The sequence below is a fragment of the Heterodontus francisci genome, chromosome 46, assembly GCF_036365525.1.
Source record: "Heterodontus francisci isolate sHetFra1 chromosome 46, sHetFra1.hap1, whole genome shotgun sequence".
Lineage (NCBI taxonomy): Eukaryota > Metazoa > Chordata > Chondrichthyes > Heterodontiformes > Heterodontidae > Heterodontus > Heterodontus francisci.
The window spans coordinates 20,913,742-20,930,772 of NC_090416.1; the positions used below are offsets into that span (position 1 = coordinate 20,913,742).

At 46.1% G+C, this 17,031-nt stretch overlaps 1 protein-coding gene and 1 pseudogene across 1 annotated transcript in view; one reads left to right on the forward strand and one right to left on the reverse strand.

The window, feature by feature from the left end:
* Positions 1 to 17,031, forward strand: part of itga10 (integrin, alpha 10) — a 182,549-nt gene that overhangs the window by 19,967 nt on the left and 145,551 nt on the right. Inside the window, exon 3 of the mRNA XM_068022751.1 lies at positions 14,065 to 14,176. Within this exon, the coding sequence (XP_067878852.1) occupies positions 14,065 to 14,176 (112 nt within the window). The remainder of the gene's footprint in view (positions 1 to 14,064; positions 14,177 to 17,031) is intronic.
* LOC137356778 (small ribosomal subunit protein uS12m-like) lies at positions 11,495 to 13,647 on the reverse strand (annotated as a pseudogene).

A 17,031-nucleotide genomic window follows, 5' to 3' on the forward strand; every position in this document is an offset into this window, starting at 1 on the left:
ATTCCAGAGCTTTGGCAGCTGAAGGCATGGCTACCAAAGGTAAAGCAATTAAAATCAGGGATGCTCCAGAATTTGAGGAGCACAGATATCTCATAGAGTTGTAGGGATGGAGGAGATTACAGAGATAGGAAAGAAACATGAGAATTTTAAAATTGAGGAATTGCTTAACTGGAATCCTGTGTAGGACTTGGTGCGAGTTAGGATATGGGCAGCAGAGTTCGGGATGACCTCAAGTTTGAGGAGGGTAGAAAATGGGAGTGCATTGGAAGAGGGGTATAGAGGTAACAGGCGTAGGTGAAGGTTTCAGTGCAGAGGAGCTGAGGCAGGGGCAGAGTTGGGTGATGTTACAGAGGTGGAAATAGGTGGTCTTTGTGATGGTTCAGGTATGTGGTCAGAAGCTCATCTCTGGGTCAAATATGACACCAAGGTTGCGAGCAGTCTAGTTCAGCCTCACTGAGAAAGCCAAGTTATTGCCTATCACTGGTTGTCCTGTGAGGTGATGGTGGAACATCTTCTTGAACTGCTCCTGTGGTTGGTGATTGTACTCTTACAACGCTGTTAGATTGGGAATTTCAGGTTTTGATCAAACACCAGTTTATATCCAAGTCAGGACTTGGATGATGGTATTTCTAGAAGGTTGCTGCTCTCGTCCTTTTTATTGGTCGAGGTCACAGTACTGGGAGCTGTTGTCAAAATAATCTAATGAGTTGCTGCAATCCATCCAGTAGAGTATACATACTATAACCACAGTGCATCATCAGTGGAACCTTGTAGATGGCTTTGAGAGGACAAGAGGTGAGCTTGTCAATGCTGAGCATCCACCTGTGCTCTTGTAGCTGTTTTATTGATATGGTGGCCCATCAAACTTGATTAACAGTGATGTACAAGATGTTGATGGTGGGGACTCGTCACTGATGGTGCAGCAAATGGTCTGGGGCAGGTGAATATAATGTTTCTTCCATTTGTGTTCAAGGTGAAAGAAAGTTTAACAGGAGTATTTTCTGTTCAAAGTGCTTCCCCCATTAGCCTGTGAAAATAAATAGCTGCAGCTTACTTGTTATAAGGTGAATTCATTTTGTGGTTTCATGAAAACCTAAAATTTTTGGTCCACAGCCACTCTGGTAGCATTTGTGACTGGGCGGGGTTGCCAGTGTGACGGAGTGGCTCTATTCATATCATGGGTGTTCAATCTGCGAATCAGTCTTTGTGCTGTCTCAGAGCTGTTGGACCTCAAGAACACAGAATCCATCCAATACTACAACAAAAGTGAAATACTGTGGATGCTGGAAATCTGGAATAAAAACAGAAAATGTTGGAAACACTCAGCAGGTCAGCCAGCATCTGTGGAGGGAGAATCAGAGTTAACGTTTATGGGAACCTTTGATAAAATGACTGATCCTGCTCCTGTTCTCACCTGATGTGCGTATACACCTGTGCATAGGAAGGTGATGTACAACAGGAAACCTGACTGATTTATTTTTTCCCTTACACCATCCGAGGGGTGGTAAGACCAAATGAACATTAACAACTATTTTAAAAGGTGAACTCAAAAGTGCCTGTGCTGTTGTCCATGGTCAGTTGTTGAATGTAAATATACAAGATGGTGACGAGAGTTCGGAGCTAGAGTTCAGGAACGTACTGTACTGCACCATCTACTATCCAGAGCCCACAGCTGCATGGTTACAAGCCAACATGATCGGCATCGGAATTGTTTGTGTAGGCTGCTTCAATCTTAAATGTTGACATAAAAGTGTACAAGAATTTGGATAGGAAGTGTTTGCACACAGCAGATTCTTAAAAATATACATTAGCAAGTACACACATAACTCAAACTTTAATACTGTGTTAATCTCAGTAATTTTTGCATTTGCACAGCGCTTGCAAAGAACCCCCTTCACCTCATTCAACTACCCCCCCCGCCACCATTGAGCCACCAATACCAAACAACAACGGCTAACAACCACCTAAAAGATAATGCCTTACTTTGGAACAGAGTCATTGCCTTACGGTAGGAATAAATTACTGTTTTAAACCACTGCACGTGTTTCACCAAAATAAATATACACACGGAACAGCTGTGATTTTTTTTCTTGTAAATTTATTTTAAAAGTACACTCCAGGTAGCTGAGAAAAACAGGATGCTGCAGCTTGGATTACTCCTCGAGGGGAATAAAGTAATCAGGGAGAGGAGGTGAAAAGGCAATTGCTGGCGTTTCTGGTGACGCAGCTAAATAGGAGTAGGGATGTGAGTCTGGACTGAAAATCAAAAAGAGGCTTGTTCTCTTCCAACAGTAGAGGCTCTGTCATAGCCGCCCCTGCCCACACCCTCACTCTCCACACAGGAAGAATCCTTCCCACCCACACTAAAAACACCATCATGATCAGAAGAATGCAGGAGCTGAGAAAGTTGAGATACCAGGTTATATTCTTAATGCACCATCTTTTACCTGCATCTTTAGGCTTTCGGCCATCTCTTGTGTTATTGTCTTCCAAGACCCTCATTCGTGTCCAGCATCATTAATGCTGTGGTCTCCCCACTATTGGCAGCAACTGAACCTGCCTTGCTGCTTTTGATCTGAGCTGAAATTGGTCACATTTGCCTCTGTGGTGTGGCAAGAGGTTCAGCTGCAGTTGGATTACAGAGCGGGAGAGGTAGAATCGTGGAGAATGAGGTTCTACCTAAGTGTGTTGCAGCCGCATCCTTAAACACAAGGAACTTACTTGGAGGTGACATTTGGATAATGTAAATTAATCGCTTTCAGTAACTATGATGGACTGCTTGGGACTATCCACCTAGTAATCCAGCACCTGGTTCTTAGTGTGCTGGGGTTGGTTACGGAGCTAAAGTACCTTTGTGCCTGTGTCCGTGCTGGCTGCCTTTAACTGTGAGATGATAGAGAAAGACCCAAATCTGTGCTGTATTGGTGCTAGATGTCACGATCATGGTGTGCTTGACTTTGCAATCTCCTTGTCTTGTCTGTTTCACTCTTCCCACAAAACCTGGGGCTGGTTGGTGGTGGAGACCTCTGTCATAGAAGTGCACTAAGGAACTGTCAAAATTCAACCCGAGCAGGATAGTTGAGAATGAATATTGGCTGAAGGTGAAGAGTTGAAGAACTCAGATTCACCAGTATGGGAGGTCCAGTACAGTATTGCTAGAATGACCAACCTGAGCAGAAAGTTGTTGAAACGTCAGTTAAGATAATTGCCTTGGTTCAGTAGGTAGCACTCTCACCTCTTAGTCAACAGGTTGTGGGTTTATGCCTCACTCCAGAGACTTGAACACATAATCCAGGCTGACACTCATTGCAATACTGAGGGTGTGCTGCACTGTTGGAGGTGCTGTTTCCGAATGGGATGTTAAACTGGGGCCCCATCTATTTTCACAGCTGGATGTGAAAGATCCCATGGCACAATTTGAAGAAGAACACATGAGTTCTCCAATGTTCTGACCAATATTTGTCCCTCAACCAACACCATTCAAAAACACTATCTGGTCATTTATCTCATTTCTGTTGGTGAGACTTGTGTAAATTGGCTACTGCATTTCCCTACAGTGACCACAATACAAAGAAAGTACTTAATTGACTGTGACGCAGATTGTAAAAGGCGTAATAAAGAATAATGCAAGGGTTACTTACATTGCATTGTTTACTGTCCCATTTCCTTCTCTTTTGAAGGCTTTAAGTTTTTCTGCATGCAGTTACATAGGTTCTGGGCACCTTCTGGTACCTTGCACTGTGACTGTTCATCACAGTCTGTGAATGTTGGCAGACTATTTGATCATAGAAGGCATTGCAAGTGAGCCAATCTCATTCTCACCCGACATCTATGTGGATCCTCTTCAGGAGGCACTGGTTGACTCCTTCACTATAGACCTACACAGAGCCCCAACTGCTACTCTGATAATTTGCATATTCGATTTGGCACCATTGTGTGGTCTACTGACTTAGACAGAATTATTGATTAGGAATACTCATAATTTAGATTGTTTATGGTGGCAAATTCAGATCGGTCTTCGGGATGGTCTGGTTCTGCTTTTGCAGCTATATGTGGTTCAGTCTTGAATTTAGCTGGTAAAACTTGGGATAGAAGGTGAGCTTTCGGTCCCAAAAACACTGACAGCTCTGTCAAACCCCTGCTGAAACAACCTACAGTGGAGAATTTGTGAAATGTCAAAAATTGATGGAATTTTCTTTGTTTTGTTGAAAAAGGGAGAAAATCTGGAAATGTCTCATTTGAAAGAGAAATTGGATACTTTCAGGCACGTTCAATCTCTGGCAATTCGAAGCAGCTGTGAAAGTCACACCAATAAAGATGGAATCACTGAGTAACACGGGGACTGTTGGCACTTAATACACAGTACTAATTCTCACCCTTATTTTAGTTTTACATGGTTGGTAGGCAGAAAAACATCACATTTTTTTAATGTTGATCCTTTTTTTCCTGCAGTTGCTGATTCTTTCTGGGGCATAATACCATGGGTATTAGGGGTCCACTGGTAACCGAACATTCTTCATGTGCTTATCGAGCCAGTGAGTGTTGGTGGGTTACTAACTATGGGAAACATCACAGCTGAACATAGCTCTGTACTCACCTGACATCTACACACGTGTACATTCCAGCATTGGTTGCTTGATAACCATCAAGTGAGGGTTCCTGGATGATATTTTAATAGTTTCCACTCTCTGCCCAGAGGCAAGAAAACCAATGGGGCACCTTTATTGCTGTTGTGGCTGAAATCACCGAACTCAGCAAGACCAAGAATAAAAAGCTGCTAAAGGATTTAGAGAAGATTTATGAGAATAGTTCCAGGGATGATGGACCTGAGTTATGAGGATAGATTGGAGGAGCAGAGGTTATTCTGCTTTGAGAAGAGAAGGCTGAGGAGATTTGATAGAGATTTTCAAAACCATGAGGGGTCTGGACAGAGTAGTTTGGGAGAAACTGTTCACATTGGCAGAAGGGTTGAGAACAGAGGAAGGTGGTTGGCAAAAGAACTAAAAGCAATATGAGGGAAAACCTTTTTTACGCAGGAAATGGATATGATCTGGAATGCACTGCCTGAGAGAGCGGTGGAGGCAGGTTCAGTGAGTGTTTAGGATCTGGAATGCACTGCCTGAGAGTGTGGTGGAGGCAGGTTCAGTGAGTGTTTAGGATCTGGAATGCACTGCCTGAGAGTGCGGTGGAGGCAGGTTCAGTGAGTGTTTAGGATCTGGAATGCACTGCCTGAGAGTGTGGTGGAGGCAGGTTCAGTGAGTGTTTAGGATCTGGAATGCACTGCCTGAGAGTGCGGTGGAGGCAGGTTCAGTGAGTGTTTAGGATCTGGAATGCACTGCCTGAGAGTGTGGTGGAGGCAGGTTCAGTGAGTGTTTAGGATCTGGAATGCACTGCCTGAGAGTGCGGTGGAGGCAGGTTCAGTGAGTGTTTAGGATCTGGAATGCACTGTCTGAGAGTGCGGTGGAGGCAGGTTCAGTGAGTGTTTAGGATCTGGAATGCACTGACTGAGAGTGCGGTGGAGGCAGGTTCAGTGAGTGTTTAGGATCTGGAATGCACTGTCTGAGAGTGTGGTGGAGGCAGGTTTAGTGAGTGTTTAGGATCTGGAATGCACTGTCTGAGAGTGTGGTGGAGGCAGGTTCAGTGAGTGTTTAGGATCTGGAATGCACTGTCTGAGAGTGCGGTGGAGGCAGGTTCAGTGAGTGTTTAGGATCTGGAATGCACTGTCTGAGAGTGCGGTGGAGGCAGGTTCAGTGAGTGTTTAGGATCTGGAATGCACTGTCTGAGAGTGCGGTGGAGGCAGGTTCAGTGAGTGTTTAGGATCTGGAATGCACTGTCTGAGAGTGTGGGGGAGGCAGGTTCAGTGAGTGTTTAGGATCTGTAATGCACTGTCTGAGAGTGCGGTGGAGGCAGGTTCAGTGAGTGTTTAGGATCTGGAATGCACTGTCTGAGAGTGTGGTGGAGGCAGGTTCAGTGAGTGTTTAGGATCTGGAATGCACTATCTGAGAGTGTGGTGGAGGCAGGTTCAGTGAGTGTTTAGGATCTGGAATGCACTGTCTGAGAGTGTGGTGGAGGCAGGTTCAGTGAGTGTTTAGGATCTGGAATGCACTGTCTGAGAGTGCGGTGGAGGCAGGTTCAGTGAGTGTTTAGGATCTGGAATGCACTGTCTGAGAGTGCGGTGGAGGCAGGTTCAGTGAGTGTTTAGGATCTGGAATGCACTGCCTGAGAGTGTGGTGGAGGCAGGTTCAGTGAGTGTTTAGGATCTGGAATGCACTGTCTGAGAGTGTGGTGGAGGCAGGTTCAGTGAGTGTTTAGGATCTGGAATGCACTGACTGAGAGTGTGGTGGAGGCAGGTTCAGTGAATGTTTAGGATCTGGAATGCACTGTCTGTGAGTGTGGTGGAGGCAGGTTCAGTGAGTGTTTAGGATCTGGAATGCACTGACTGAGAGTGTGGTGGAGGCAGGTTCAGTGAGTGTTTAGGATCTGGAATGCACTGTCTGAGAGTGCGGTGGAGGCAGGTTCAGTGAGTGTTTAGGATCTGGAATGCACTGTCTGAGAGTGTGGTGGAGGCAGGTTCAGTGAGTGTTTAGGATCTGGAATGCACTGTCTGAGAGTGCGGTGGAGGCAGGTTCAGTGAGTGTTTAGGATCTGGAATGCACTGTCTGAGAGTGTGGTGGAGGCAGGTTCAGTGAGTGTTTAGGATCTGGAATGCACTCTCTGAGAGTGTGGTGGAGGCAGGTTCAGTGATTGTTTAGGATCTGGAATGCACTGTCTGAGAGTGTGGTGGAGGCAGGTTCAGTGAGTGTTTAGGATCTGGAATGCACTGACTGAGAGTGTGGTGGAGGCAGGTTCAGTGAATGTTTAGGATCTGGAATGCACTGTCTGAGAGTGCGGTGGAGGCAGGTTCAGTGAGTGTTTAGGATCTGGAATGCACTGTCTGAGAGTGTGGTGGAGGCAGGTTCAGTGAATGTTTAGGATCTGGAATGCACTGTCTGAGAGTGCGGTGGAGGCAGGTTCAGTGAGTGTTTAGGATCTGGAATGCACTGCCTGAGAGTGTGGTGGAGGCAGGTTCAGTGAGTGTTTAGGATCTGGAATGCACTGACTGAGAGTGCGGTGGAGGCAGGTTCAGTGAGTGTTTAGGATCTGGAATGCACTGCCTGAGAGTGTGGTGGAGGCAGGTTCAGTGAGTGTTTAGGATCTGGAATGCACTGCCTGAGAGTGTGGTGGAGGCAGGTTCAGTGAGTGTTTAGGATCTGGAATGCACTGTCTGAGAGTGCGGTGGAGGCAGGTTCAGTGAGTGTTTAGGATCTGGAATGCACTGCCTGAGAGTGTGGTGGAGGCAGGTTCAGTGAGTGTTTAGGATCTGGAATGCACTGCCTGAGAGTGTGGTGGAGGCAGGTTCAGTGAGTGTTTAGGATCTGGAATGCACTGTCTGAGAGTGCGGTGGAGGCAGGTTCAGTGAGTGTTTAGGATCTGGAATGCACTGTCTGAGAGTGTGGTGGAGGCAGGTTCAGTGAGTGTTTAGGATCTGGAATGCACTGACTGAGAGTGTGGTGGAGGCAGGTTCAGTGAATGTTTAGGATCTGGAATGCACTGTCTGAGAGTGTGGTGGAGGCAGGTTCAGTGAGTGTTTAGGATCTGGAATGCACTGCCTGAGAGTGCGGTGGAGGCAGGTTCAGTGAGTGTTTAGGATCTGGAATGCACTGTCTGAGAGTGTGGGGGAGGCAGGTTCAGTGAGTGTTTAGGATCTGTAATGCACTGTCTGAGAGTGCGGTGGAGGCAGGTTCAGTGAGTGTTTAGGATCTGGAATGCACTGTCAGAGTGTGGGGGAGGCAGGTTCAGTGAGTGTTTAGGATCTGTAATGCACTGTCTGAGAGTGCGGTGGAGGCAGGTTCAGTGAGTGTTTAGGATCTGGAATGCACTGTCTGAGAGTGTGGTGGAGGCAGGTTCAGTGAGTGTTTAGGATCTGGAATGCACTGTCTGAGAGTGCGGTGGAGGCAGGTTCAGTGAGCGTTTAGGATCTGTAATGCACTGCCTGAGAGTGTGGTGGAGGCAGGTTCAGTGAGTGTTTAGGATCTGGAATGCACTGTCTGAGAGTGTGGTGGAGGCAGGTTCAGTGCGTGTTTAGGATCTGGAATACACTGTCTGAGAGTGAGGTGGAGGCAGGTTCAGTGAGTGTTTAGGATCTGGAATGCACTGTCTGAGAGTGTGGTGGAGGCAGGTTCAGTGAGTGTTTAGGATCTGGAATGCACTGTCAGAGTGTGGGGGAGGCAGGTTCAGTGAGTGTTTAGGATCTGGAATGCACTGACTGAGAGTGTGGTGGAGGCAGGTTCAGTGAGTGTTTAGGATCTGGAATGCACTGTCTGAGAGTGCGGTGGAGGCAGGTTCAGTGAGTGTTTAGGATCTGGAATGCACTGCCTGAGAGTGTGGTGGAGGCAGGTTCAGTGAGTGTTTAGGATCTGGAATGCACTGTCTTGAGAGTGCGGTGGAGGCAGGTTCAGTGAGTGTTTAGGATCTGGAATACACTGTCTGAGAGTGTGGTGGAGGCAGGTTCAGTGAGTGTTTAGGATCTGGAATGCACTGTCTGAGAGTGTGGTGGAGGCAGGTTCAGTGAGTGTTTAGGATCTGGAATGCACTGTCTGAGAGTGCGGTGGAGGCAGGTTCAGTGAGTGTTTAGGATCTGGAATGCACTGTCTGAGAGTGTGGTGGAGGCAGGTTCAGTGAGTGTTTAGGATCTGGAATGCACTGTCTGAGAGTGTGGTGGAGGCAGGTTCAGTGAGTGTTTAGGATCTGGAATGCACTGTCTGAGAGTGTGGTGGAGGCAGGTTCAGTGAGTGTTTAGGATCTGGAATGCACTGAGAGTGTGGTGGAGGCAGGTTCAGTGAGTGTTTAGGATCTGGAATGCACTGTCTGAGAGTGTGGTGGAGGCAGGGTCAGTGAGTGTTTAGGATCTGGAATGCACTGTCTGAGAGTGTGGTGGAGGCAGATTCAATCATGGTTTTCAAAAGGGAATTGGATAAGCACCTGAAGAGAAAAAATTGGAGGGCTACGGGGAAAGGGCAGGGGTGTCGGACTAGCTAAATTGCCCTTGCAGAAAGCCATCGTAGACTCAACAGGCCGAATGGCCTCCTTCTGAGCTGTAACTATTCTATGATATATCCTGCAAGAAATGTGCCTGTGACTCACTGCAGTGCTTCATTGCGAAACCATTCATACTCTTTCCCCTTCCTGCCATCATTCTCACCCCAAGACTTCCTTTGCTTGTTAATGTGCTTTAATTATGTGAGGTCTCTGATCCACTGTCTCCGAACATACATAGAGGCCCAACCCTCCAACTTGTGTATTTTACTATTTTTATTATTTGAGCATCTGAGTCAAGTCATTTATGATGCAATAGTGTTGGCAGAGTTTATTCAATTATAACTTTGGCTTTCTTGCATTAACTTGGCTCCAGTTTTCCCTTTAAGAGGTACTTACTGGCATTTATCAGCGGCTCAGTTGGTGAATGCACAATTTGGCATGGTATTGAGCTAGAGAGACCAGGAAGGCCCCACATTTGATCCTTGCTCAATGCTGAGTTTTCTGCCCTCAGCCAGTGTGCCACAATTGGCCTGTTGTTCCAGGTCCAAAGGAAGTATTCCTCCTGTTCGCTATCCAGTGACTCCTGCTTGCTAGTGTCCAGGTGGATATGAGATGGGATTGAGTACAGGATTGACCTTGCATGTAATGGTTGAATATCGTCCTGTGCATTTATCTGTTGATAAGCTGAGTCTTGGAGGGCAGAAAAATTCCATGTTTGATCCCTTCACCGTGCTTCGGTATGCATTAGCCAGAGTGGTAGCAGGAGTGCTACAGGGGTGTGAGAGGAACACCAGCTACAGTTCTTGCTCCAGATTGCTATCCAGAGGCTCTGGCAGGAAATGCATATGCGGAATTCAGGCTCAGCTACAATGCGCTCATGATCAGAGATTGGCTGATATCCCTTGAACTTTACGCAAGCATAAGTTAATGTCTTGAGGAGAGGAGGAGAAAAGATAGATTTTAGATTTTTTAGATTTAGAGATACAGCACTGAAACAGGCCCTTCGGCCCACCGAGTCTGTGCCGACCATTAAACACCCTTTTTTTATACTAATCCTACACTAATCCCATATTCCTACCACATCCTCACCTGTCCCTATATTCCCCTACCACCTACCTATACTAGGGGCAATTTATAATGGCCAATTTGCCGATCAACCTGCAAGTCTTTTGGCTGTGGGAGGAAACCGGAGCACCCGGAGGAAACCCACGCAGACACAGGGAGAACTTGCAAACTCCACACAGGCAGTACCCGGAATTGAACCCGGGTCGCTGGAGCTGTGAGGCTGCGGTGCTAACCACTGTGCCGCCCTTGGAGGAAGAAAAAGAGGCTCTGGTAGAGATGTGTCCCTTTAAGAAGTGTTTACTGTCAGATATGCTTTCAGTATTACAGTGGAAACTTTCTCTTCATCTTAGTTGTAGGTGGTTTATTCATCCCTTCAGGGACCTGCTGTTTAAGTACAGTAACGGACAGCTCTTTCAAGAGAGACTTCCTGTAACTTAGCAACCCCTTCTCAGTATAACTTGCCAAGTTAATTGCTAACAGTAAACTTCCTCTGACAAACAACGACTTCTGTTTAAAACATTCCCGTTGCTGGAAGTTGAATGAGGGAAAAGGTAACTGAACTCCCCGATGGACATTTCCTAGGAGAGTTGAGAGCTGGTAACTAACCAAGTAGTAGTTAGGGTTAGGGAAGAGCGGGGGTTTGATACTTTTTGAAGTCTTGAAAATCCAGCATCTTACAACAGGGTAACTGTTGTCCTATCTGTGGGGAATTTGCAAAAGATATAATGCAATGAACTGGATCCCAAATAGTTTCCCTGATGGCTCAAGATACACAGCTGCCTCACGCTGTCTGCTAAGAGAAAGATAGACTTACATTTATTCAGTGCCTTTTATAACCTCAGGATGTCTCAAAGTGCTCTTCAGCTACTGAAGTACCTTTGAAGTATACCCGCTGTTGTAATGTAGGAAATGTGACAGCCAATTTGCGCACAGCAAGTTCCCACAAACTGCATTGTGCAGAATGACCACATAATCTAATTTAACGATGTCAGTTGAGGGATAAAATTTGGCCAGGGCAACTGGGAGAACTGCCCTTTAATATTCAGATGGGTGGAGAGGCGGGTGGAGAGGCGGGTGGTGGTGGTTTTAATTCCATTGATTAATTGTTTTATTGGAATGTTGGTGTAAGCACATTAAGGGTTTGCTGATTTTGTACTTGGTTTCTGTTTTAAAATGGAATTATTCACAGTAGAAATTTCACTGCACCCAGCAGCGTGTTGTCCTTTAAGTCAAAATGAATATGAGGCAACTCTACTCTGTATTTAACGTATCTAACCCGTTTTTTTTTGACGCACAATACATTTTATTATTCACTCACAGTTGCAGATGCTATTTTCATAACACAAAGGCTTTACTTTCTCTTTTGTACGTGGGTGCAGTCGTGCTTACCGCGCTTGACTTTCAACCTGGCAGGTCCTGTGTCCGCACCTCCCACCCCCAGCAGCACGATGTTGTGCTCCTGGAGGTTGTGACCCTGTACAGGGATGGAGCAGATCACCTCCTTGCCATTACTCAGCCTGACGCGGGTGCACTTGCGGTTTGCCGAGTTGAGCTTCTTTGGGTTTGCGGATCATAAGATCATAAGAACTAGGAGCAGGAGTAGGCCGTCCGGCCCCTCGAGCCTGCTCCGCCAATCAATAAGATCATGGCTGATCTTTTCGTGGACTCAGATCCACTTACCCGCGCTCTCACCGTATCCCTTAATTCCTTTATTGTTCAAAAATATATCTACCTTAGCTTTAAAAACGTTTACTGAAGAAGCGTCAACTACTTCACTGGGCAAGGAATTCCATAGATTAACAACCCTCTGGGTGAAGAGGTTCCTTCTTAATTCGGTCCTAAATCTGCTACCTCTAATCTTGAGGCTATGCCCTCTTGTCCTAGCTTCACCTGCCAGTGGAAACATCCTCTCTACTTGTATCTTATCTATTCCCTTCATAATTTTATATGTTTCTATAAGATCCCCCCTCATTCTTCTGAATTCCAATGAATATAATCCCAATCTACTCAGTCTCTCCTCATAAACCAACCCCCTCAACTCCGGAATCAACCTAGTGAACCTCCTCTGCACTCTCTCCAGTGCCAGTACCTCCTTTCTCAAGTAAGGAGACCAAAACTGCACACAGTACTCCAGGTGCGGCCTCACCAGTACCTTGTACAGCTGCAACATAACCTCTCTGCTTTTAAACTCAATCCCTTTAGCAATGAAGGACAAAATTCCATTTGCCTTCCTAATTACTTGCTGTACCTGCAGACCAACCTTCTACGATTCATGCACAAGGACACCCAGGTCCCTCTGCATAGCAGCATGCTGTAACTTTTTACCATTCAAGTAATAATCCTTTTTACTGTTACTCCTACCGAAATGAATGACTTCACATTTATTAACATTGTATTCCATCTGCCAGACCTTTGCCCACTCACCCAATGTATCTATGTTCCTCTGCAAAGTTTCACAGTCATCTGCACACTTTGCTCTGCCACTCATCTTAGTGTCATCTGCAAACTTTGACACCCTACACGTGGTCCCCAACTCCAAATCATCTATATAAATTGTAAATAATTGCGGTCCCAACACCGATCCCTGAGGCACACCACTAGTGACTGATTGCCACCCAGAATAGCACTCATTTATCCCCACTCTCTGCTTCCTGTTAGTCAACCAATCCTCTATCCATGCTAATACTTTACCCCTAACGCCATGCATCCTTATCTTATGAGGCAGCCTCTTGTGTGGCACCTTGTCGAAGGCCTTTTGGAAATCTAGGTACACCACATCTACTGGGTCCCCATTGTCCACTTTGCTCGTAATGTCATCATAGAATTCCAAAAGATTTGTCAAGCATGACCTGCCCGTCATGAACCCATGCTGCATCTGCCCAACGGGCCAATTTCTATCGAGATGCCCTGCTATTTCTTCCTTGATAATAGACTCAAGCATCTTCCCCACTACAGAGGTTAAGCTAACCGGTCTATAATTCCCCATCTTTTGTCTACCTCCCTTTTTAAACAGTGGCATCACATCTGCTGTTTTCCAATCTGCTGGGACTACCCCAGAGTCCAGCGAATTTTGGAAAATTACCGCCAGTGCACCTGCTATTTCTCCCGCCATCTCTTTTAGTACCCTGGGATGCATTCCATCAGGGCCAGGAGACTTATCAATCCTTAGCTCCATTAGCTTGCCCAACACTACCTCTTCCGTAATAATGATTGTTTCCAGGTCCTCACCTACGTTCGGATCATGGTCTTCAGCACCACGCCGTTCAGCTGGGGTCGGCCGAAGGTAGGGCCCACCTTGGGGGGACCACATTTGGGCTTGGCCTTCTTATGCATCTGGTGGAGGGTGGCCATCGTCCGGCTGTTCTGCTGGGAAACAGGAGGAAGTGGCCTAACTCCCAGCGGGAATGCTCACTGAAGAAGGGAATTTGGCGAGGATCCAATCAGTCGCGCTGCACCCAAAGTCAATGATGACATCCAGGTCCTAAGCACACCTGTGGAAAACATCTCTTCAGGTGTGTCTGCAGCAAGGGAGCAGCATGACTTTCAGTCGGCGATTTCTGGATTCTCTCCCCATTTTTTTTTTTTCTTTTTTCTTTTTTTTTCTGTACCTGTCCTGGGAGTGTTTGGGGACAGTGTAGAGGGAGCTTTACTCTGTATCTAACCCCCGTGTTGTACCTGTCCTGGGAGTGTTTGATGGGACAGTGTAGAGGGAGCTTTACTCTGTATCTAACCCCGTGCTGTACCTGTCCTGGGAGTGTTTGGGGACAGTGTAGAGGGAGCTTTACTCTGTATCTAACCCCGTGCTGTACCTGCCCTGGAAGTGTTTACTGAGACAGTGTTGAAATGTCCTGTGCCTAACCTTACTGGGCAGTGAATAGTGATCTTTAGCCTGTATCTAACCTTTTGCATTTGGTTTAATAGGCCTCAGTGACTCATTCAACATTAATGTGAAACAAGCCAGGATTTTCAAAGGACCAAAGAAGAGTCAGTTTGGATATAAAGTTCTACAGCATGAAGCGGAGGGTCAGAAATGGTATGTTTGCAAATCAATTGGTTTTAAACTTACCTTTCAGACTGGGTGTCTTAGAATCCTTAAACAAAAGCTCATTTTTATTTTTATGATAACTTCTCCATCATGTACTGAATATCATACAAACGGAAGGGTTCCATCTTCTATCCCCCTGACCATGCTAACCTAGTTGGTGTCAGTGTGGCAGTAAAAATTGCTTCTGTACCCCCGGATTAGGGTGGGAAAATTTGCCAGTTTCCGACTTGATCAGTACCCAGTGATACCTGCTGGCTGCGTGTGAACGTGGATGTTGGATGAGGACAAGATCACGCTCTCTGTAGTCAATTAGCCTGCTGGCATCTGTTCTCACACACCAAGAGTGACAACTTGGGCAAAGTGAAAGAGGGTAGGTGGTGTTCGTGAAAGAGGAATAAACTGGGAAAGGAAAAATATATCTATATTCATGAAAGTAGAAGGACAGTAAATAAGATAAATCTGCAAATGACACCTGATTGTGTGTGTGGTACCAACTCAGAGACTTATGTCCTGTTCCCATCCAATGAAGTTTTGTCCCTCAGGAGTAATGCAGTAAACTCACCCTCAAATCATTCTCAACTTCATTTATTGCTGTGCGTTAAGTATGACTCTGGTTGTAAGCCTGAGAAACAGCTGCCACATTCCTGTATGCGCCTGACATAAGAACAGCTCAGTTCCATCTGTCCTCACCTGTCTGGGTCTCACTAATGCTGATACACTGCATTCATGCTTTGCAAAGTCGCTGTGGGGCTGGACAGGTGATCTATTGCTGAGTAAGATCTAGATAAAACAAGTTATTGACCTGACTAAAGGTAGAGAATTTAAGTCAGGGTTCTACAGACTTTACGTTTTGTAAAGGGTAGAACCTCAGTTCAAAAATCCATTTGCTCTGTCGTCTTCTCCCGCTCCCCAAAATGTCGATACTTGCTGGGGTGCAGTTCCACAGATGGTGGTTAACTTCCAGTACTTCACCCAAGTGACTCTCTGCTTGTGTGAGCTCAGGTAGTGACTATTGGTAAGATATTCTGCTACTTGGGTGGGGTTGGCAGAGGGGCATCCTAACGACCCTGATCCTGTCTCCACCTCACATCCATACATGCACACTTTCCAGCAGGGCTTACTGGAGAGAAAATTAGGAGAAAGGAACCTTGGCTGAATTCCCCTCCCTGTCTCGGGGACAGTGAACTCAGCAAAGGTGAGGATGGAACCTGGGATGTATTGATTGATGTGACTGTAGCACAGCAGGTGGTGTATTTACCCACTGGGTCATCTGGGGAGGAGAGAGGCATGTGAATCTTTTAAAATTACCTGTGTTGGAGGTTGAAATGTAAAATGATTACCTGTGCACAACCCAGTCAGACGGAATGACAGGCCCTTCACACTGGCGAGTGTTAAATATCTCCTTGTTATAGTTTAGTTGTTGTTTAGTAGTTTCCCTTATTCTTTAGATAGAGGAGCAAATAATTTTGTGACAGCAAATAGGTAATAAATATCAGGCCCCCTCTTTCCTCTTTGCACACATACCACACGTCAGCGCAAAGGGAAATATTGAAAGCATTTGTCTGTAAGCCCATTTGGTATGTCTCTCATATCTCCAGTGTCTCCGTTCCTGAATCAGACACATTTCTTTCATTAACCCACTTTGTTCATTAATTGAAATCAGATTCCTGAATTTGATCCTGGCTGTATCTCCTGCCAGGCGAACTGAGGATTCAGTTGAAGTTCAGTCAACAGAACAATAAAGAAATTGTGGACAGTCCCTTCCTGGCCATTGTATTTCAGGAGCACGTCCAGCATGTGTGACACTTGCTGCAATATTAGGACTGTTGAAGTGATTCACTGCAAAATGAAACATCCACATATTTAATATTTTGAGTATTTCTAACCACTTCCCTTCCTCTCTCCCTGGAAGTTACTGAGTTTTCGATGATTCTTTTTTTTTTAGAGATACAGCACTGAAACAGGCCCTTCGGCCCACCGAGTCCGTGCCGAACATCAACCACCCATTCATACCAATCCCACACCAATCCATATTCCTACCAAACATCCCCACCTGTCCCGATATTTCCCTACCATCTACCTATACTAGTGACAATTTATAATGGCCAATTTACCTATCAACCTGCAAGTCTTTCGGCTTGTGGGAGGAAACCGGAGCACCCGGAGAAAACCCACGCAGACACAGGGAGAACTTGCAAACTCCAAACAGGCAGTACCCGGAATCGAACCCGGGTCCCTGGAGCTGTGAGGCTGCAGTGCTAACCACTGCGCCACTGTGCCACTGTACCTTACCTGAGTGGCCACTGTTTACTTTGACTGTCAGCAGGCATGATCGGGGGGTGGGGGGGGTGCGGAACATCATATTTGAAACCTGATCCTGCCCATACCCTATGTTCACTGGATGGGGATTGGAGCTGGAATCCCAGGAGACTTTCTGCACAAAGGGGAGGTTGCTTAATGGTAATGTCACTGGACTGGTAATCTAGAGCTGAGGCTAATGCTCTGGGGACGTGGTTTTGAATCCCACTACGGCAGATGGTGAAATTTGAATTCAAGTAATAAATCTGGAATTAAAAGCTAGTCTAATGGTGACCATGAAACCATTGACAATTGTTGTAAAAACCCATGTGGTTCCCTTTTGGGAAGGAAATCTGCCTTCCTTACCTGGTCTGGCCGACATGAGACTCCAGACCTACAGCAATGTGGTTGACTCTTAAAATGCCCTCTGAAATGGCCTACCCAGCAAGCCACTCAGTTTGAGGGCAATTAGGGATGGGCAATAAATGCTGGCCCAACTCAGCGACACCCACATCCCACAAAAAAATAATAAAAAGACCAACTAT